The 22593-nt window shown below is 38.3% G+C and overlaps 2 protein-coding genes across 2 annotated transcripts; one reads left to right on the forward strand and one right to left on the reverse strand.

Annotated features, from left to right (window-relative positions):
- Positions 1–179: 179 nt before the first annotated feature.
- LOC144658163 (kelch-like protein 17) lies at positions 180–4549 on the forward strand. Its single transcript, XM_078518517.1, has 3 exons — positions 180–1792; positions 2438–2625; positions 3603–4549. Exons 1-3 carry the CDS (start codon positions 519–521, stop codon positions 3878–3880), a joined length of 1740 nt encoding a protein of 579 aa, XP_078374643.1. The 5' UTR covers positions 180–518; the 3' UTR covers positions 3881–4549.
- Positions 4550–6943: 2394 nt separating this feature from the next.
- On the reverse strand, positions 6944–22586 carry LOC144658295 (prohibitin-2-like). The gene is made up of 11 exons (XM_078518702.1): positions 22440–22586; positions 19647–19728; positions 18249–18328; positions 17564–17688; positions 16061–16120; positions 15100–15174; positions 14879–14933; positions 11446–11549; positions 10114–10191; positions 7917–7996; positions 6944–7302 (listed from the first exon to the last, which is right to left on the reverse strand). Exons 1-11 carry the CDS (start codon positions 22564–22566, stop codon positions 7266–7268), a joined length of 903 nt encoding a protein of 300 aa, XP_078374828.1. The 5' UTR covers positions 22567–22586; the 3' UTR covers positions 6944–7265.
- Between the last annotated feature and the right edge of the window lie 7 nt (positions 22587–22593).

Raw genomic sequence — 22593 nt, forward strand, 5'->3', positions numbered from 1 at the left:
CTGACTTTAAAAGCTCTAGATGTGCTCACTTTTCCAACAATTTTCGAAGCGTTTGAGTTTCAATTAAGTACGATTGCCTCGTCGATTGTTAACGTGGATTGTTGCAGTTGTCCGCGATGTTGGCCGGGAGAATAAAGGACTGGGCTCCAGTAAAGAAACCTTACCTAGTATATGTTTTGTTGGCGGCGCCGCGTCACTTTCTTTGTTTGAAAATGTTTTGAATTACCACGACTAAAAGGAATTGATAGCAAGACATACATCAGATAATTCGATCAAAGCGATGTTTACCAGAGATCAGTGTGTCTTCTAGGAGTACAGTGCGATCTGGGGGAGATTTACGCGACGAAACAAACGCTAGCCTGCGAGCAGGCTCTCTATTCGGGGGGCAACGTGAATCTCCTTCTTCCATTTCAAATCGATTTGACACGAAGGAATTTGAAGGAACTCGGCGGACTCTTATTTCTCTACTGTATTTATTACACAAAGAACTACCTTTGCAAGCTATCAACGTGGCAAATATGCAGCAATTCAGGACAACATCTCAACAGGAGATGCGAGTGGAGTTTATATCACATTTCTCGCCGACACACACCGAAGAAGCGTTTTGTTGCATGAAAACAATGAGATCGAAAGGCGAATTATGCGATGTTAATCTCCTCGTCGGCGAGCCGCGACGACGAATTTCAGCGCATCGACTGGTGTTAGCTTCATGTAGTCCTTACTTTCAAGCTATGTTCACTAGCGAGCTTATCGAGAGCAGACAAAGAGACATAACCCTTCAAGATGTCGACGCAGATGCGATCGAACTTCTTGTAGACTTTGCGTACACTGCTCGCATTCAAGTCAGCGAAGAAAACGTTCAGGCGTTACTCCCCGCGTCGAGTCTATTACAGTTAACGAGTGTAAAAGACGCTTGCTGTGAATTTCTTAAAAATCAACTTCATCCTTCGAACTGTCTTGGTATTCGGGCGTTCGCCGATACTCATACTTGCGCGGACTTGCTGGAAAGTTCGCATCGGTTTGCTCTTCAACACTTCCTAGAGGTCTCACAGACGGAGGAATTTATGCTCCTTTCGGTCGAGCAGGTATTGGAGCTTATCTCGAATAGTGACGTAAACGTAGAAAGCGAGGAACAAGTCTACAACGCTGTTATAAACTGGGTTAAGTTTGATGTGGATAACAGAAGGGAATTTGTGAGGGATCTGTTGCCTTTCGTGAGACTACCATTGTTGACAAGGGAGTGCTTAATGACCCGTGTCGAAACCGAAGATCTGATCCGAAATACCCCGGATTGTAAGGACTTGCTCATTGAGGCAATGAAGTACCACTTGCTACCCGAACAGCGCTCGGTGCTTCAAAGCCCCAGAACTGTCTGTCGCAAACCCACGGGTCAGGTGCCGATTCTGTTCGCTATCGGCGGCGGCAGTCTGTTTGCTATTCACAGCGAGTGTGAGTGTTATGATCCTAGAATTGAGCGATGGTGCATGGTGACTCCCATGTCAACTAAGCGTGCCCGGGTAGGCGTCGGAGCAGTTGGCGGAAAGATTTATGCTGTAGGCGGTTATGACGGGAGTACTGATCTAGCGACAGTCGAAGCTTACTGTCCACAGAGTAACCAGTGGTTGGCAGTACCATCTATGGGAACTCGTCGGAGCTGCTTGGGTGTGGCTGTGCTGAATGGTTTGATTTATGCCATTGGTGGTTATGATGGAGCGTCGTGTCTCAACAGTGTTGAGAGGTTTGATCCTTTGACAGCTCAGTGGACATCAGTGGCCGCAATGAACACAAGAAGGTACTTAGCATGCTACTGACAATGAATTCAGGTTTACATTCATGTTATATGGTCATCTCTCTCTCTAAAATGGACACCATTGCCATTGGGACCGGCTTCAACTTTTTGTCCTAGAGGTTTATGTCTTATAGGGAGTTAAGTAAGATGACTGAAAAGTGGCAAGGACAGGGTCATCTTTCTGTTTAGAGAAGTGTCTGTATACACTAGGCATCCATCTTATAGAGGTGTCCATAAAGAGAGAGTTGACTGTATATCAGTTAAACATGAAAGACTGCGTTTTTCACAGATCCAAGTACTGCGATGAGAGTTGAAATAAAATGCTCAGCAAAGTATTTTTGATGAATCTTGAAGTGTTTGGAAATGTGATAAAACACTGTAATTATAGTTATTTTTCCATTCAAAACTAAAGCAAAGGAGTAAACAGAGAAACTAAATGTAAATGGTAAGAATTTATGCCAGTCAAGATCAGACATCCAGACCTTTGTCATGCTTAGGATTTCCCTTGTTTTAACTTCGTGATTGGTTGCTAAGTTTGATAATCAACTGTTATTGTACACTCAGTAAATTACAAGTACCGCTACATGTACAGTATATTGATTTAATTTAGTTAAGATATTTAGTGCGACTTCTTTACTTTTTCATCAGACGGTATGTGCGTGTGGGTGTGGTGAATGGCATAATTTATGCCATAGGGGGCTATGACGGCAGTACACACCTTAACACAGTGGAGTGTTTTGACCCGATGACTAACACATGGAAGCCGGTAGCCAGTATGGCCAGCAGAAGAAGCAGTGCTGGTGTGGCTGTCTTGAATGATATGCTCTATGTTGTAGGTAAGTTACAGGTTAAAATATATTATACAATCCATCACATTAATTAACAATTAGACGGCAAGCTCAAGGTTTTTATTTAACAATTAGACGGCAAGCTCGAGGTTTCTACCGGCTGATAGTTGGCGAGGGGCGAAGCCCCGAGCCAACTATCAAAAGCCGGTAGAAACCGAGAGTGAGCCGTCTAATTGTGTTAGCATAACCCACTGACCGATCTATTAAACACAAAATATAGCTAGAGTTGATTTATTGAATGTTTTGATTGATAAAATTCAGCGAAGACTAAGCACGCGCTCCGAGAGCCTTCTACGGGTCAATAGAAGGCACCTGTGTAGCCAATCAGATTGCGCGATTACCAATGGTAGGTCAGTGTGGTTATGCTAATGTTCAATAGTTGGGGAGGGGGAAAGTTCCAATACAAACCGAAAGCGAGCCATCATCTGAGACTTATTTATTCAACAAAATGTTCATGAAAGTGGTTTATTATACATGTATATTATTTATAGTCTTGGTAACTTGTGAATTTGGCAATTTTACTTGTGTGGCATTTTTTTTTACAAATATGCCAAATACATGTAGTCGACCACTGGGTTATGCTCATTTCGGCTAGCAGCATTCTCCTTAGCTGTAAGGGGTGTAAAGTGGTAAATTCAAGACAGAGACTTGAGTAAAAATGAGCGTTTTTATCAAATCCGAGACCGAGACTATTTCAAAAACCCGTGCTGGTGTTTGTTAAAAATTACAGATCCATGTCTTGATCAAGGTCTGGGGATTAAATTGATTGTGGCTTGTGTTCAAGAGTACTTTTGTACTTCACCTTGACCAAGCAGTTAAAAAAGACAAGCTTTCAGGATTGAACATAAAACTAATTTGCAGTTCAAAAACCAAAATTCTTTTCTGGTTTGACCCAAAAATCATTTTGATTCTTTCTTTTGGGGGGAATGATAGACCCGAAAATTAATTAATTTGTCTTTCTTTAGGGGGGAATGATGGAGCATCGTGTCTGAACACGATGGAGCGTTATGAGCCTGTTGCTGATTCCTGGACCTGCCTGGCACCTATGAGCGTTCGCCGCAGCACACATGACGTGGCAGTGATTGATGGCACACTGTATGCAGTGGGCGGCAACGATGGCAGCTCCAGTTTAAACAGCATTGAAAAGTATGATCCTGAGACAAACAAATGGACTTCTGTTGTCTCCATGAGCACAAGGAGAAGCAGTGTTGGAGTCGTAGTGGCTCAAGTCTTGCTATTGTAAAGGACTTTTATTAAATGAAACTCATGTTGGGGGGAGGGATAATGCAGTTGAATCTCCCATAAAGGGGCACCAGCTCTTGGGACAAAAGTGTCCACTTTGGAGGTGGCCACTTCAGGGAGATTAATTTTTAGTAGAGTTTGTATGTGGCTAGGAAAGTGACTTAGTGTCAACTTTAAAGAAATATCTGCTTACTCTCTAGGGAGGTGTCGTGTCGAAGTTTAGAGGAGCGAGATTTTTACTACTTTTTCCTGCATGTAATTTCTTTGTGTACAGTGTACAGTTTGAATGGTAATGTAAGAGAGAGTGTCTACAGTGTGTGTAATTATAGAGCTTTTAATTAATAAATTTATTGGTGGGTTAAATCAAAAGGATAGGGTGAACATATTAATTTTAGTGACCAAAACTGGTGTCTGTGTTGCAACTGTCCATTAAGTGGGATATACATTGTACATGTATGACCGTACTGTGTTAAAGTTTACTCTGACATGGGAATCATAAACAGGCTTAGGACAGTCCAGTCTTGCAAAATAAAATGTCAAGTCAAAGATATCAGTGTATTGTGAGGCGGAAGTGCGGAAAAATTTATACCTGTAGCAGACTACAGGACTAGTGCACCACTAATTTAACCTGCATATGGCATTATGGTACAAATGTGACCCTATTTGGGAAAACCAGGCTTAACGAAAATAGCGTGGTGTTGCATTTCAACGAAGATTTTCAAATGGTCTTCAACGTTTTTCGTTTCTGTTGGAAAACATTGCCAACGTTTGAAAACGCAATGAAAATGTTATCAAATGCATTCTCAATGTTAGAAAATGCATTAAACTGAAAAAACGGTACAACGATATTTCCATTAAGCCTGGTTTTCCCAAATAGGGTCACAAATAATGTATTTTCCACCAAAAACTGTGTAGGAATGCTTGCTATGCAGGCTACCACTGCTTGGGTGTGTGAAGTACACAATACACTTAAGGCCAATTGCCATCAGTCAGTCGATAGAAACCTTGCTATTAAGATCGAGACACAATAGGTGACAAGTTGCAGAGACAGGTCTCTGCGACAAGTTGCTCCATGTGTACTACTTCAAAACAAGTCGCTCCGGCCAAGGGGCTTGTTTGTTGCACACAGGGAATTTTGTAGAGTGGGAATGTGACTAGTTTCCAATTCAATATGGCAAAAATACATGACACCCTCTCATTGGTTAATTTATATTTTGTCGCAGTGACTTGTCGCAGAAGTGTGCACACACGCTGACAATGCTGATTTCGCCCATTTTGTCGCTGTGATCAGACACACAAATTCAAACTGGTTTGAAATCAGCTGACTGATCACAGTGACAAAGATTGTCACAAAAATGCACCATGTCGCATATGGCAACCTGTTGCAGCAACTTGTCCCCTAGTGTGTCCAGACCTTTATACTGAGGGGGGTAAAGGATATTTTTGTGACCTGTGATTTATTTTTTTCCTCGTGATTTCCATTGTAGCTGAAATTCGTGATTTTCCAAATTGTGCACTCCTTTTCAAACATGAAACAACATGACATTCTTTGTGAATTGTGAAAGGGCCGTTTTGTTTTCCGTAAAATGTGATCTATTCCCTGCAAGGGATTTTTAACAAATTTTTGTTTCACCTGAGGAAAATATTTGACATGTACATAATTATTGTCTGTTGAGCCATGAGACAGTTTGCAAGATGTGTGGAGAGAGATCTGTTTTTTTTATTAATAAAATTATTAATTAATAATTAATTATTTTTTATTAATAAAATTTGCAATACTCCCAATTTTACAGCATTTTTGTTTTTCTTTATTTGCAAGAATCACAATAATTATTGTATTGTTAATGAAAGCACTTTGATTGGTTGGTTTTAGTTGTGTCATAGTTACAATTAAGTGTATTATTATAAGCACTATGTTCTAAATAAGTGCTCCAAAACTTGTGTTTTATTTGTCCAAATTCTCTTGAATTTCTCTCAATCTCTCCCAAATTAATTCCTGGGATCATCTACAGTGTAAGTATGAGGCAGTATGCCATTTTCAAAATTAATTTATACGCCGGTGGGATAGGTGTGTACAAAACAATTTGAAAATGATAGTGTGAGCAGAAATTTTTTCAAGGCAAAAATGCTGTTCCCAAATTTGTGGATGGTTCAGATTTTGTGTGACATGCGTAAATTTGGTTGGCAATTGGCCAATGACTGGCTGTAATTTGCAGTCCAGGGCCCCGAGACTCACTAGGCAAGCGGTCACTCAAACAAGTTACCATTATGATCGCACTCGGGGGAGGACTACGGAAGGTCTAGCCTTTCTAAAAGTCATTCGCTTCGTAGGCTTCCTCGCAGCCGTTTTTAGTGTCGTCACGCAACACTCCTGGGAGAAGCGTTGCGTGACGACACTAAAAAAGGCTTCAAGGGAGACTATTCGCTTCTTTGCTTCACGCTTCTTGCGTGAGCTTCATGCTCACGTTCGCGCTCTGTGAGCTTGACTAGTAGGCAAGTCTAGGGAAGGTCTACAATCCCTGATTACATTATTATAGGAAATTAACGCTTGTGTTAATTAAGGTATTTGAAATTAACGTGACTTAAATTAACGCAAATTGAAGGAAAAATTACTTCCCAATAAAGGAAATTAACGCGAAAGAGAGGGTAACATTTCAAAATGAAGGAAATTAACGCGACGTTCACAACAGGAACAAGTTTATTTCAACACTTATGGACGTGTAATCTTAAACGAAAACAATGTTCGTGGTACTTTTTCCACTTTGAGCGTTCTTCACAGTATCAATGATAGTGGCAGATAAAATTATGCTTTTTCCTTGGAGTCAAGAACATCTGGACTGTAACGAAAAATTGGGGCCAAAATAATGGAAATTAATGTCATGGAAATTAACGCTCCACTTAATTAACGGCGCGGAAATTAACGTTAACAAAAATTAACGCGACTTAAATTAACGCGAAAGTTTGAAATTCGCGTTAATTTCATGACGCGTTAATTTCCTATAATAAGGTATAATAATTATGTATCCCATACATCCACCGAATGAAAGATAGATACAAAGTCATATTATTTCAAAAATGCAGTCTTTATTTTCCTTCACATTCCTCAAACAATGTACTGTTACAGTCACGCACACCACAACTAGAAGTTCCTCATGAGGAAAGACTAAAACCACATTACCAGAAATGCTGTATTCTTAGAAAGAGTACCTTATCGACTTGTTTCTACTAAACCTTGTCTACACTTACATGCAGGAAAAAAGTACAATCATTTGGACAATGTCTACATGTAAACAGTACTCAACAAGCATGTGGCTGAACACGTTTTCCGCAGAGAACAAGCTTACATGTTTGATTATGCAAGTACCCATCGTCAAGAGACTAGTGAGTTAATTTATTAATTTCTTTTTTGGGAGTCCTAAACCCCTGCAATATAAAACAAATAAATTATTTTCAGACTGAGATTAAAACACAGACAAAGGAACAAAAATAATGAAGAAAAAAAACAAAATGTTCCACAGTCTAGGCCTCTAGAGACACAAAAAGCTGGATTTTTTAAGGATTTTTAGAGCAACAGGAGATTTTTAGAAATTTGGGGGATTTTTAGAAAAAAATGGGATTTCTGGGGGATTTTTTAGATGATTTAGAAGAAAAATTGTTCTATTTTCTTTGCCTCTTCCTATGAAATGATAATTTTGTCCCATTGTTTACTAATTGGTGACTGCTAGACTGCAATCAAATTGTGCAGTGGTGCTTCCTATTTCTAATGCACCCCATCATTCCAAGAGAAGTAAAGTAACAGGAAGTAAGTTTCAAACATGTCGAACCCACAGAGGAGCTGAGTGAAGCTATTTCTGTTGAAGATGAGCCCAGTCTCACTCGAGAAGACAGTTTTGGAATATTTTGAAAATAAAATTATGGGATATTTAGTACTGTTGAAAATGGCTTTTTATAAAAGGATAGACAGCAAATGGGAGCAGTAAACTCTATTCTGTTTCACATTCTGACCAAGTGTATTAGTGACGATGGTTGGTACTTACTCTTCTATGTCATCCGTGTCTCTAACATTCAACATCAACGCTCCACCATCCAAGAACACCATATTTTGTGAGTTGGCCATCTAAAAAGCAATTACACCACCAGGAAAAACATTTTTCAGTGTCCATTCCTTTAGAACTACAGTGGAACCCCGATATAAGGATATGCCAAGGGAGCAGTAAAATTATATCGTTATATCGAGGGATCGTTGTATCGAAGCTCCCGGTATAACGATATGGCCGTAAATTAACCGAAAATATCATTATATCGAGGTAAACATAACATATACTTTTTTACTGGACAAAGAGGATTAGAATACAGTATTACAGTATCATTTTCGTATATCATCGTACAAAGGTGTTGTCAGAAATGTAAAAGATTACTCAATTACTGTAATGTTATTGGATTAAAATCAATATTTTCCTTAAATTGTGACTGTGTACTGATAATATCGTTAAATCGGGAAAGATTTTACGTTCGGTCCGCTGAATTCTCATCGTTATATCGGGAATATTGTTATATCGAAGATCGTTATATCGGGGTTTTGTCCCACAAATTTTACTGTAACATTTGCCGGGACATAGAATATTCATCGTTATATCGGGAATATCGTTATATCGAGGATTGTTATCAGGGTTCCACTGTACTATATACCCAGTTGGGGGTAGTACCTGGAAAAGTTTGGGTGGGGTGCTCTACTGTAGCCTGCGAACCCGGAAAGCCTGTTCGCAGGTTAGCTCTACTGGGATCTCTAAACTCCTACCCCATCTCCAGGGCTGCAAATAACAGTTGGTCATCGGACATTGGCCGACCAAAATTTGCTCATGTCCAACGAAATCCCAAGTGTGGTTCCAGGACATGATGTCCAGGCAATTTTTTGATCGTAAATCATTTTACGGCAACGGTGAATAAAAATTTGTCTGACCACAATAATCTTGTTTTGTCCGACCAAGATGGTGTCTTAGTAGGGCATATGTCATTTCAAGTAAAAAAAAATATATATTTGCAGCCCTGCATCTCAGACCAAAAAAACTAAAGACTACACAATAAAATTGTTACAAGAAATAGTACTTATCACAGACCTGGAAGGTGAATAGTAAGATAGTACCCTAACCAGCGGCACATACCCCTATACTTAGCACATTGTAAGGTAGACTCTCGCCCAAGCTGGAATTCCCATTTTTTCTAGCCCGTCTTCTGGAGCTCTCCCTCCCATTTATTTGAAATTCCCCACTTTACTACTAACACAGTATGATGGGAAATGTTTAAAATAACAAATCTGTGGATGCATACATGTTTATTTGTACTTGTCTAGTCTTAATTGTCGAAAGACCCTTATGTGCAATATTATTGTAAATTTTTCTATCAGAGGTGAAAGAATCATCTCAACTTGCAAAGTGTAAAAATTATACAGTAAATTTACAATTACTGCTAGTAGTTAAACACGAACAGTAACTGTAAATTAATTGTGTAATTTCCTTGTTTTTTTTTTAGCAATTGAGCCATTAAGGTGCAGTCAGCGTAGCCAGGGATATAGGAACAGCTGTGCAGTGAAATAAATCTAAACAATTAAATGCAATTCTCAGTGTGTATGGACCTCAAGTATTCCATGACTTTAAAATTACTGCTAGTTATAAAACAACAACTGGTCACAGTACATGTAATAATTACATTATTGTTCATATTGAAAGACTAGCACTCCCTTTAACTTAAAGGCAGCACTTGACAAAAGCAAATAGATTAATACAAAAAGTTTGACTCTCTTTCCTACACAAACTGAAAATACTGTATGACAGTATACTGTACTGCTCAGCAGTCTAAAATTGGCAACAGGGCTTGAGACTAACTTTTTAACTCACTGGTTTACTGGCTAGTGACATGTCAGATTTTACTAGCCAAAAGTAATTTTTCACTAGTTAGGTATATTGATTTCTGTCAAGAACAGTTGACTTTTCCGAGTTTTTCACTAGCCAAATGGCTAGTAGGAATGCTAAACCTGGTAGCCAAAACCTAAATTTTAGTAGCCTTTGGCTAGTTGGCTACCGTTAGTCTCGAGCCCTGGGCAACCTCACTAATTTTAATTTTCCTAATTATTTCCATTTCTTTCAACCATGTACCACCTGTTTTTTATGATTGACAAGGTCACATGACCTTGCCATGCAAAGGACATATTACACTTGCATAAACCAGCAATCTTACCGTATTGGAAACAGCCTGTGCTGCGCGTATCCTTCTCAGTTTCAAATAACCTGGATTACTTTTCAAAGCATTACCAAGGTGACCACAGTCAAGGATAGATAACAATACTTTTGTTTACCCTCAGATTTGTAGAGTAGCTTATACATGTACAGCTAATACCTCCGAGCACTCCACAGTACACAGCACGATGGGTCATTCCAGAAAAAATACACACCTCCCCGACGGATGGCAAACTGGAAATTCTCGCGGGAGGGGGGGGGGGGGGGGGGGGTTAATGGCTTGTGAAATTCGTGCGGGAGGGGGGATGTGAACCTAAAAAATTCTTCCTCGGGGGTCACTTTTAACTTTAACTCGACCGATACGTTTTTCCACTTAAAAGAAGAAGTTTGCATCGGAAAATCTTGTAGACTTCCAGTTTATGGTGTTCTTACCTCATATGCTTCAAGTTTACCTTCATAGGTCCTTTTCTTCATGAAGAAACAGCGCGATAATTGGATAACAACAACTTTATGATCAGAAAAAACATTGTAGACCGAGCATGCAACGCCTGGAACATTTTTACAGTACCCAGGCCACCCGCGTCCATGCTTTGCAACATCCTCAAAAAATGCGAAGAAAAGACGATCGGTCCGGCTGCAGGTTGTACTTTTCTGTTTATTTTAGCCAACCCGAGAACTCCTTTTGCTGGCTAACATGTGCATATATACACAAATTGTGTATTATTTGGCTACTTCCAAGTTGAAGTTGAAGTTGAATTAATCCATGTCTTACGATCGATATGTTAACAAGTTTATGAAAGCCAGAACATGGACATTACGCATGAAAACTTAAATTCTTGAAAGAAAGGCAAGGGCTCCAGTTGACCTACAGACCCATATAGGTAACAAAATTTAAAATTATTGTAGTTCAAAAGGCTTTATTGCTAAGCTCAAGTAAATGTCACACTAACTAATAGTCCTAACAGCGAGAACTCGATCTTGTATTTCTTATCTTGTACATTTGTTGTTTGACGGAAAAAAGCAAGTGGAATTTTTGAGGAGAGTGTGCCGGAGATCACTCTGGTCTGGTCTGGGACTCGAACCCGAGACCTCCTGCACGGTAGTCTGGTGCTCTACCAACTGAGCTAACCGCTCGGCGGTGAAAGCGTTATCGATAAATAATTATAATTAATATACTACAGTACTGTCTTATATACAGTACCACCTGAAATCATATGCACATCGGCCACGGGATAAATGAGGATGGTTGCACGGGCAGTGCACATGGTTTGTCTGTGCATCCACCTTGAGAGGAAAGAATGAAGCACAAGACATATGCATTGAAAAAGGATATCAGTGTTGCTGCCTGGGCCTCTCCTTCAGCTTGTACAATTTTCTGCTGCCGTTCCTGTATCGCCTTTTCCACCACAAACTGCGCTCGCTGTGCTTCTTGCTGAGCTGTGAGGGTAAAAAACAGTGTGTCAGTATACATACATGTACAGTACTACACAAAAGTTCGGCTCAGTTTTTTTTTTTTTTTTTTTTTGTAATTTGTTTATTTTTTTTCCAACAAGCAGGTTACAATACACACAATAACTTACTTACATTTCACGTTACATTACATTATACATTACTTATACTTATAACTTAACTCTGTGACTTATTTACAATACACTACTTGCAGTATATAGCTTAGAATAACCTACAGTACATAACTTACAATTAACTTCTTACATTACACTAATAAATTTACCTTTTTCTTAAAAAAAAAAAAAAAATATATATGTATAACGACATACAGTTCAGTAAGTTGCCTTAAATTGATTAGATAGCTGTTTCGAGACAAGAAGTGCCACGAGCTTGCCAGCTATTTTAAAATCAGGAGAGGAGGTAGTCTAACAGATCCTTCCATTTGTCATAATGAAAGTTGATCTTGTTATTTTCTTTAGCAATTAAACGTTCAGAATCAAAGACTGCTTTCAAAGTTTTTGTGAAACTGATTACGCTAGGAAGAGAGTTGTTATGTTTACATCTGAAAATATGTTGTTTTCCTAATAGAATTAGATGATTCTTTAGAAATGCATTTTCAACTGCGTCGGTGATCCCTAGGATCACTTCTCTTTCAATTAGCTCATAACCCCCCAATAGATGCTTAATTGATTGCCAAAAGTTTGCTACCAACGGACAATGGAAAAAGAAGTGGGACATGTTTTCCTCTGAGGATTGGCAGAAAGAGCAGAGAGGAGAGTTAGACTTGCCAATTTTGAAGAGGAAATCATTTAAAGGAAGTATTCTATTAAGTATCTTGTACTGAAATTCACGCGTTTTGGTGTCTATTGCGAATCTAAAAGCATTGCTGTAGATTCTCTTCCAGTCAAGGGCGTGCTCTGCAGAAGCATATGAAACATCGAATTTCTTTTTTGCCGACGGACTAATCGAAATCTTTGACACCGAAATATTGTAGATTTTTTTTGAGGACAATTCACTTAATAAAAGGGCATCATTGCCCGAGTACAAAAACACATCGTCCCATTTATGCTTAGTTTTAATGAGCACCGATGGAGGGTCGTTGGTCATCACTTTCTTCCATTCAGGTGGAAGGCAATCATAAAGACCGTTCAAAAATAAGAGATCCAGGGCATTTAGATTTTGCAAGGTGGTGTGTGGCTTAATGTTTATCTCATTAAAAAGTTCTCCAACTTTATGTAGCCCCAAGGAGAAGAGTTTGCGGTTAAAAACTGATTTCTGTCCGATACAAATGAATTTGTTGTTCCATAAGATCTGGTTAACGATCTCATCCATTGAAGAGACAGGTGAGGCAGTAAATTTTGTCCAAGTTGCAAGACATTCTCTGTAGTAATCAGGGAGGTCCAATGGGAGCTTTGTGTACTCGAAGTTGCAGTGGAAAAGCAAACTGCCCCCGACTTTGTGAAGATAGTGGTCGAGAATAATTTTCCAGGAACAGGGTGAATCACCCAAATACTTTTTGATACATACTATCCTTTGCGTGTTAATGAGAGACTCAATGTGCGGCATATTTAACCCACCATTCTCGACACTGTTTATGAGAGCGAGCCGTTTAACTTTATCCTTGCCTTTCCACACAAAATTATACAGCACCTGATTGACCTCTTTAACAAAAGTTTTATTTGTTGAGACAAGAGAGAGGCGATAAAGAATTTTAGGAATGGCGAACGACTTGATTATTTGTATTTTCCCTAGCAAAGTGAGGCCTCTCCAGTTCCAGCTGTTAAGTGTCTTTCTAATTGATTGGTATGAAAATTTAACTTATCTGAAAGCGTTTGATAATAAGTGAAATGTATCCCTAGAATTTTGACTACTTTTTTAATTTCATCTATTTTCAGTTCTTCTGCAGAAATATCAGAGATTCCGAGCTTCATAACCTCAGTTTTTTCTCTATTAACGTTCAGACCGGAGTATTGACCAAACAACTCTAGCTTGGCCAACAGGCAGTGAAAAGATGCGCTATCCTTAAGAAAGACCGTGAGATCATCAGCGAAGATGATAAGTTTAATTTCGTGGCCATCAACGTTCATTCCCCTAATGCATTCGTCATTTCTAATATGAATCGCGAGTGTTTCTAGGACTAGAATGAACAGATAGGGCGAGAGAGGATCACCCTGACGCACGCCGCGTGAAAGTTTAAAAGGTTGTGTAATAAATCCATTATTCATCACACAGCTGGAAATATTTGAGTAAAAAGCTGTAATCCAATTAATAAAAGATGGGCCGAAATTGAACTTCCTTAAGGCGTGTCTAAGAAAATTCCAGTTCACTGAATCAAAGGCTTTTTCGAAGTCAATTGCTACCAGTAATGAGCTCATATTATTTGATGATGTTAGCTTGATAATATCGTCGATGGATCGGACAGCGTCGAAAATAGTTCTTCCTTTAACATATGCGTTTTGATTATGATGTACGATTTCCGGCAGAACCTTTTCTAATCTTTTAGCTATAGCTTTCGTGCCAATCTTTACGTCGACATTGATTAAAGAGATTGGTCTCCAGTTCTTTACCTGTCGTCTATCTTTATCTTTCTTCTCAATTAAGACGATAAGCGCTTGCTTTTGGGAGGAAGATAATTCGCCATGTTTGTACGCGTAGTTTAGACTATTAACTAGCAGGCTACCCAAGAGCTTCCAGAAACATTTATAGAATTCTACAGTTAGTCCGTCGTTCCCTGGTGTCTTGTTGCTTTGAAAACTCGATAGAGTATTAAAACACTCTGCAAGGGTTAGCTCTCCTTCGCATAACTCTCGCATTGCTGGTGAAAGCTTAGGTATATTCCCAGAATTTAAGAAAGGACAATTTTCAGAAATTAGCTCTTCGGAGTTCTTTTCTTTATAGAGATCTGAGTAAAATGAGTGTAATTCGTCCATTATGCAGTTCGGGTCAACAGTAATATTACCATTCTGGCGTTCAAGTTTTCTTATAGTGCTTTTTGTCTTCTTATTGTTTTGTAGATTAAGGAAATACTTATTATTTTTCTCACCTTTTTCGTACCAAGTTGCACGTGATCGTATTATTGCTCCTTTCGTAATGTACTCGTATTCTTTTTCGTATGCGCTTTTTAAAGTGTCAATTTCATTTTGTGTATCATCATTTGGAGAGTCAGCTAATTTTTCCTCAGCAATTTTCAGTTTATGTTCAATGCGCTTTATTTTTTCTCTCCGTTCTTTCGCTTTCGCTTTGAATGTTAAGTTCGGCTCAGTTGCTGTTGACTCTTAACTGTAGGAGTGAAGAGTTCAAAAATATCAAGTACTTACCGACTTGTTTTGCTTCAATAGCTGCTGTGTATTCTCGTCCAAAACTTAAGTCAGTCTAGAAAAAACAAAGATTGCAGTTAAGCCTACACTTGTATGAAACACCATAGTTAGAGTACGAAGCAACATTATTGGTTAAGTGAAGTGAGCCTCACCGTACAAACATTTACAAAAGTACATGAACATTGGCATGTACATGTATATAACTAAGATGCTCAACTTACAATGGACACATCATCCAAAATAACATAGAAGTCCTTTGCACGATCTGTCAACTGCCTTCTGATTAACAGACTGACCTGGATTGAAATTCAAATAAGATAAATGTAGTGATCAGTACATTACAAGTACATGTGTTCTGACTGATACAATGTACTTTCTGATAAAGAAACCATTAATATTTAATGTTTTATAATTTTTCTTCAAGAAAAAAAGTTCATATCTCTGCACAGCAGTGAAGTAATAACCCTAAAATTCTGCTTATAAGCCCTGGGCTTATACAACTTCATAAGGGGTTTTGGGTGAGCTTATAAGCAAAGGGGCTTATATCCTGGAGGGCATAAAGCGGAATTAAAAAACGTTTTGAAACGAACCACGGGAGCATTGATCAAAAAACGTCCACTAAAGCAACATTTAGCCCTGTGAAGTTTTGGGCAGAAGTTATAAAATGGATGGGCCAGCAGAATATTCAAATAAAATCCCTTAGTCTTAAAGATATAATGTTAGGTATAACCGATGAAAAGAACTTGTTTACCAACCATATTTTATTAATTGCAAAAAAACATATACAGTTGTATATTGGTGTAGATGTAATAAGGTTAAACCTTCTATTATTATATTTAAAGCTCAAGTTAAGAAAATTTACCAACTTGAAACTAATATTGCCAAATCTAATAATAAATGGCCTGTCCATGAAAACAAATGGGGCAAGTATGTTGAGGTATGATAATCCTTTAAAACTGCGCAGAAGTTTAAGAAGTTTAAGTTTTTAGGTAATTTAGAAATTTGTTGTAATCTAGAAAGGGTGTTTTGTGTTTGTGTTTCTGGACTTCAGGGGGGGCTTATACTGTAAGCGGGGGGGGGGGGGGGGGGGCTAATAACCGGAATTATACAGTTATTAATAATGATGATGCTGATCGATGAAAGTTATGATAATTAACCAAGAAGACATAATTGATAATTTACCTCTTGACGCATTGTAATAAGCTGTGAGGCATTAAACTGGGCAACAACACTCTTCAAAACCTGCAAATACGAAAAAACGAAACCACAATAATAAACACATACACAAATAATACAAGTGCTGTTGAGTAACTAAAGGTAGCATTACATCAGGCAAGTAAATTTAATTTGCCTTACAACTTTTGTTAGGCTGCAACAAGACAAATTCTTGCTTAGTGTAGTACCCTCCATGTACCTTATTCTTACTAATTTTCGCGATTTCAAAATAATCGCGAAATTTAGTACCCGCGAAAAAAACATTGCGCGAAATTTAAACACAGGAAAATTAATACCATATTATATATATCAAAACAGTAAAAATTTTAAATGTTTGGAAGTGCAACTATCTACTTTTAAAAATATCTTTCCATCTTGTTTTTGTCCAGCACCCTTCCTCTGATTACTGTTTCCTGCTTGTAAATTGGTTCAAGACTGTTCCGTTGAACAAAGAACAAGCCACACAGAGGTCGACAATCGTATTTAATGATAATATAATTCGATCTAAAATACAAAATAAACAAAACTACTTTAGCGCTAGCTAACAACATAACTTGAACGTACAAATCTTGTAGAAAACTTTCAAAAAAACCAAGATAAAACTGATTACAACTTACTTTTAATGTTGCCTGTGTACGGCGTTAACTGCGGTTCCTTATTTCGGCTGTTTATAAACACTGATTGTTTATAACTGGTTAGCATAACTGGTTAGCACTGAGTTTTCTTAACAACTGACTAAAAAACGTTTACTTACGCTACTTAAAAGAGTTCATACGTGATCGATCACACGCGACTGTGTGTCGACAGTTCATTTTAAACTAGCGCGCGCGCAACATAAACTGTAACAATGCGCGCGCCTAATAACAACTTTTATCACCGAAACAAAGACCTCTTTAGTACAGTCACCAAAGATGCCATTTACAGTCTCCTTGTAGTTACATGTACATTGAGCCAGACCTTTGTGTATTTCCAGTGGTTTCTTAGCCTTAGACGACTGATCCATAAAACACTGACAAAATCGCGAAATTTAATACCCTTTTTCTCTATTTTTTCTTGCAATCGCGAAAATTAATACTCGCGAAATTCGCCTCTCGAATTTTCGCGAAATTAAGTACTCACGAAAATAAGTAAGAATAAGGTAACCCAATACACATGCAGGTAGTGCATAGGCTTAACAAATTATTTTTTTATTGCAGTGCAACATTGCTACAATCATTATGATCAAAACAAACTTCAATCTACCATGTGCAATGCCTGCTTATAATTTCAACTGTGTGTTGTACGCAATTTTGTGTGTAAAAACACATTTCAAAAGATTGCAAGATACTGTAACTCGCAAAAGTTACATTTTTGTATCGTTATTACATGTCAGGGGGGACATCAGTTGTAAGGTGTTTACAAAATGATGATTCGAATAAGATTTTGTGGGGAAATTTCTGCTCATACAATGTAAAATGGTTTTTTTGGTACCTCATTCATAATGGAAGGAAGAACTCTTTCATCAAAGTCCAAGCCAAGCTTTCTGTACATATCAGGAAGCATGGTTGCCTGTGGACGAGCGAGTACTCGAAGGCCAATGTTAACCATCTGAAGATCTGTAAAATACGTAATGATGAGAATGTACAATGTACATACAATCTTGACTGTATAATCAACCTGCCCCACTTTCATAGAAACAAATATTCTGGTCCTCTGGCCATGCCAACTCTCCCAGATTATCCATGAATTTCATGCAAGCAGACAAATCCTTTGGTCTTCTAGAAAAGTTGTACAATCTCCTGAATGCAAAGGAACGCCGGTGCTTTTACAAAGTACATGTATATTTTCAAGCCTATTTTGGGGTGAAGTTTGGAAATTTAAAGCATTTTAATTCATGGTTGAGTCAGAGGGCTTTTTCTTGGTTTCCTATTTTTTTGAAGTCGACATTCTGTAGAATGTGTAAGGTACTGGTTAGTACTTTCATGAAAAATTGGCATTCTCCTGGGTTTAGATTTTTTGCTGCTTGGCATATCTGCTTGGTGTTTGTTCACTATCCAGCCCTTACACAGTAATTTACCTCAAGAGAGAGGATTGCAGAACAAAAGCAAGCTGCAACCTTATTTATTACATGAACAGTGTATTCTGTGTTCAGTCTCAACCTTTATAATAAACATACCTTTACTTCCAGTTGGGGAAATAATCTTTCTTGGTTTTGACCGAATGTCATAAATTATAGGATAATGAAACCATGGTATCCTGTAATGCAAATAAAATAACAAATTTTACGTAAGTAAATCATTTTTAATGCAAAGTGGAGATTTGTGGATTTGGCAGACTGTGGGAATAGACGGATTGGGCAAACATCTTCACATCATTTTTGTTACCCAGTTCAGATCACATGACGATTCATGCGACTGAGTACACGGGAGTTGGAAGCCTCCCAAAATTAATGTGTTGTTTCTGAAAATACCCATACCTACAACCCTCCAAGTTAGGACCATTTTAGTCGCCATGGCGACTAAAATTTTGGACCTGGCAACTTAATTTGAGCCAAGGTCGCCAGCCTGGAGACTAAAATCATAGGCGTACGAGGCGGGGGGGGGGGGGGGGGGGGGCGAGGGGGGCTGCAGCCCCCCCAGTGCCGAAATTTTTCGGGCAAAATGCTTAGAATTCGGGCAACAAGCCTAAAGAAAAAAAAAATAGAAAACAAGCCGAATAGTCTAGTCAACATTACGTTCAAAACGAATTACATCAACAGGAAAAGTATTGGAACTTTGTTGTTCAAAAGTCCAAATTTCTCATTCATCTGCGTTCTTTTCCTCTCGCAAATTGCTATAATCATGTTCGATTTTTCTTGCAAATCTGCGTGACTCCTCGGTTTTAATCAGTTGCAATCAGCTTTTCCATAGCTTGAGCGTTTGCGCACGGTGGATTTAGTGCAAGACCTTAAATCTGTTATAAATGTGATGAAGCTAATGCTTTCGACTCAAATGTTTAGTTCTCAGGGCTAACTTGAAACTTTCAACGAAATGTTCTAAAACCCATTCATCCCTGCATGTTTTACACGCTTTTGTATTACTTTTTAATGGGCGAAAAATAATGTAAATTGGCTCCCTAAAATTAACATATTTTTTTCTGAAGTAGAGTGAATAAATAAAAGATATCCGAAAAAGGATTCAGTGCATTGACAACTTCCGATAACGCCACGAAATTAATTGTGGAACTTAAGCAAGCAGGCGAAAATTGTACACAACTATTTCAATGCATGTTTTATTTTTCATTTTACATGCCTATTTTTCGGCTTTTAACCCATGCCATTTTTTTCGGGCAAAAAGGTTTCCGCCCCCCAGGACCGAAGGTTCTCGTACGCATATGACTAAAATTGAGAGGAATGATTGAAAGCATCAGTAGAGCTTAATTTGGTGACTAAAGTGTTTCACTGGCGACCAAAACTTGAGTAGTTGGTGGCCAAATGGCCACTAAGGAAAAAAATAAACTTGGAGGGTTGACCTAGCTCCCTCACTGCATGTTTTGTGTTTTATGTAACCTTTCAGCACTTTTGTACATAGCATACCTAAAATGAAGTCCTTCAGTGTAAATGTTATCTTGGATACCTCCAATTCTACTGAATATAATTGCCCTATGACCGCCATCAACTGTTAAAGGAATTTAAAGAGAACGATTTGTGAGTTTGAAGAAGAAACAATGGTGATTTCAGTAAAGCAATACAGTATCATACAGCCATGTTGATACATACATGTACAGTACATACAGTACCGCTCAGAAATAAGCGTCCATCGTATACGCACCTTATACGCACATACGCACATACACAGACGCATATACGCACATACGCAGACGCGCGTATCCAATGAAGCGTAAGCACATACGCAGTTCTTTGTTATTCATTGCTCTTGGTTCTTATTGTGTTGTATTGTTGGAGAAAACAAATAAAGTTTCTTTGCGAGAAAATTATAAAACAGCTTTGGTCGATCGAATGATAAAATCTTTATTACTTACCGAAAGTTCCAAGTTCATAATGGTATAAAACAGAGCGTTTCCAAAACATTCATGGAAATATCTCGCTGACATCGAAAGCAGAATTCGCTACAGATGTAAAATAACTGTTGCATATTTTCGACTCTTTGACCACATCAGGTTAAAGACGAGGAAGTTTCTTTATGGTTGTTCTTTTTAACTTTAAGAAGAAATCGAGTTGGAGTTAGCTCGGTCCCGCCGAATCAGGACAAACATAACCTGCGATCAGGCAATCTTCGGACAAAACATGAAGCACGTGTGTAATGTCACGCGTACGAATTGTTTGTGTTATGACTTAAGACGCAAATATTAAACCTCAAAGTTAAATCTGTCATTTAGTTTTCTTTAGAAAAACGCAGTTAAATGTGTATGAAAGAATCTAAATCGGATACTTGCGTGCGGCGTTGTGTTACATTTATTTACGATGGAGTTTATTCGAAAGGTTTCAAATTACTTTTGACATATGCAAATTTTGATAACTTTTGGACTCTTAGCTGGGCCGCGTTAAAAAAGCAAAATTTGTTTAACTCCTCTAAAGCTGTAATAACAATTGATGCCGTTATCTGTGTTAGTAATAAAGACAAGTTTCATTCAAGAAGAATTTAGGTTCTGGGAATTTTATGCTAAATTCACAAAAAAATAAAACAAGTTCATTTCAAGCTAGACGCGATGGCGCGTCACAAGTCTGCCTTTCAATTTAATATTCACGGAAGGCTTTACGGCTACGATGTTTTTCATGTGGAATGTTTCGTTTGCCGACTTGAGTTTAGAGTTTAGAGTTTATGATGCGCCGTCAACATTGATCTTGTTTTTTAACATTTCTTACAACATAAACTTTTGGTCTCTTCACAAGGGTCGCACGCGCCGGCGAGACTGTTTATGAATTAATTGCCTATTGAAGCGACACGGCTTTTAGAAGCGAAAAAAAATATCTCTGGTTCTATTTTGCGTAAATGGGCGATTGAAACTGGAAAAGAGATTCCAATGAGTAGAAACTAAGTTCTATTAGAGTTTATATGATGCGCCGTCAACATTTATCATAAAGGTATGGCCGGTAAGTCAAGTAACGAAAAAGCGGGCGAAAAAGTTATTTCTCCGTTTCTATTTTGCATAAATCGGCGATCTCTAAAAGAAGAAATAGCAAGCCATCAAAGAACAATAAACTATGGACAAAAGAAAAAACAATAAGCTTGCTCATACATACTGATGAGCATACGCGTATACAGAGTATACGCACATACGCATATACGCAGACGCATATACGCAGATACGCATACGCGCGTATGTGCAAAAGCATACGCGTTTTTCGCGTATGTTTTGGGACGCTTATTTGCGAGCGGTACTGTATATGTACAGCAACTTCATATCTTGGCCTTTCAGCTATATGTGAACACTGTAAGTTCAAAACCCAGCTACTAAGTTAAATAAATAATAAACAATTATTTTTTTCACTGGCGCCAATCGTAAATTACGGTTACCAATGAACCTTGAAAAATAGATTTAAATCTACCAATCACAACTAAGTGAACTCCTGTTTCCTGAGAGCTCCACTAAGTTGATTGACAGCAGTGAAAATCATAACCTGTTGATTGATCAGTGTTCCCATGCTATTGAAAGATGCAATAACATAATTCACTACCCTATTTTTACCTTGATTTTAATTTGGTCTTTAGGAAAGTTCAGTTCTCATACTCTTATTTGAAAACCCCAACCCCCTGAAACTGTCACCACATGCTAATTCTATGGGCAAGATTCTTTTTCCTCCCATAAAAATTCATGTTCTTTCAACTTATCCGCTAAAAATGCTTGAAGGACCAAAACAGTTTGAAAGGCAGTCAGGGAATTATCATACATGTACAGTGGGGGTGGGGGTGGGGATGGGGCGCACAGGGTCGGATATAAATGCTATAATTTTGGCCTTGTAGTTGTACATATATGGGTATAAAAGTGCATGAGTTAAACAAGTTGCCTAGGTAGCCAAAGTACTGTCATTGAATTTTTAAACTACCGAGAAGTTGGTGTTCACAATACTCTTGCAACCGGTGCGATTTGATTCGTGTACTGTGCCAAGCATTCGATTTTAAAACGAATTTAATATAAACTAGTACAAACGGAGTCGTACACACATGAGGATGGAATGCCCCACTTCCTAATTTAGAAGAAGATTAACAAAAAGCAATCAAGCATGTATGACTTTTATAAGACTTGATTTACGAGTGTATTTTTCAACTCGTGCTTGAGCTTCGATAAGAACACCATATCGATTGTGCATGCATGCAGTGAACTTCATACAAATCGTAGCAAGCATAAACCGACGATGAAATAATACCTGTATAAACAGACTCCTTGATCCCATAGGCAGCCGCAGCAGCTGCAACTAGAAGTTTTAATCCAGTACCGACTCCTTTCGGAGCTTTTCCCATGCGGCCAGCGAACTCTGTGAACTTGTCAGCCATCTTTGCCTTCCTCACGTGTGCAAGACC

Source organism: Oculina patagonica, chromosome 6 (genome assembly GCF_052425735.1).
Source record: "Oculina patagonica isolate OP01 chromosome 6, crgOcupat, whole genome shotgun sequence".
In the NCBI taxonomy this organism is placed as follows: Eukaryota; Metazoa; Cnidaria; class Anthozoa; order Scleractinia; family Oculinidae; genus Oculina; species Oculina patagonica.

Coding starts and splice junctions, on each gene's coding strand:
- LOC144658295 (XM_078518702.1), bottom strand. CDS start 22,566: ATGGCTGACAAGTTCACAGAGTTCGCTGGCCGCATGGGAAAAGCTCCG. Junction 19,729..22,439: donor CAAGGAGTCTGTTTATACAG/GTATTATTTCAT, acceptor TTCCTTTAACAG/TTGATGGCGGTCATAGGGCA. Junction 11,550..14,878: donor TATTGAAGCAAAACAAGTCG/GTAAGTACTTGA, acceptor TTACCCTCACAG/CTCAGCAAGAAGCACAGCGA.
- LOC144658163 (XM_078518517.1), top strand. CDS start 519: ATGCAGCAATTCAGGACAACATCTCAACAGGAGATGCGAGTGGAGTTT. Junction 1,793..2,437: donor GCCGCAATGAACACAAGAAG/GTACTTAGCATG, acceptor CTTTTTCATCAG/ACGGTATGTGCGTGTGGGTG. Junction 2,626..3,602: donor TGATATGCTCTATGTTGTAG/GTAAGTTACAGG, acceptor GTCTTTCTTTAG/GGGGGAATGATGGAGCATCG.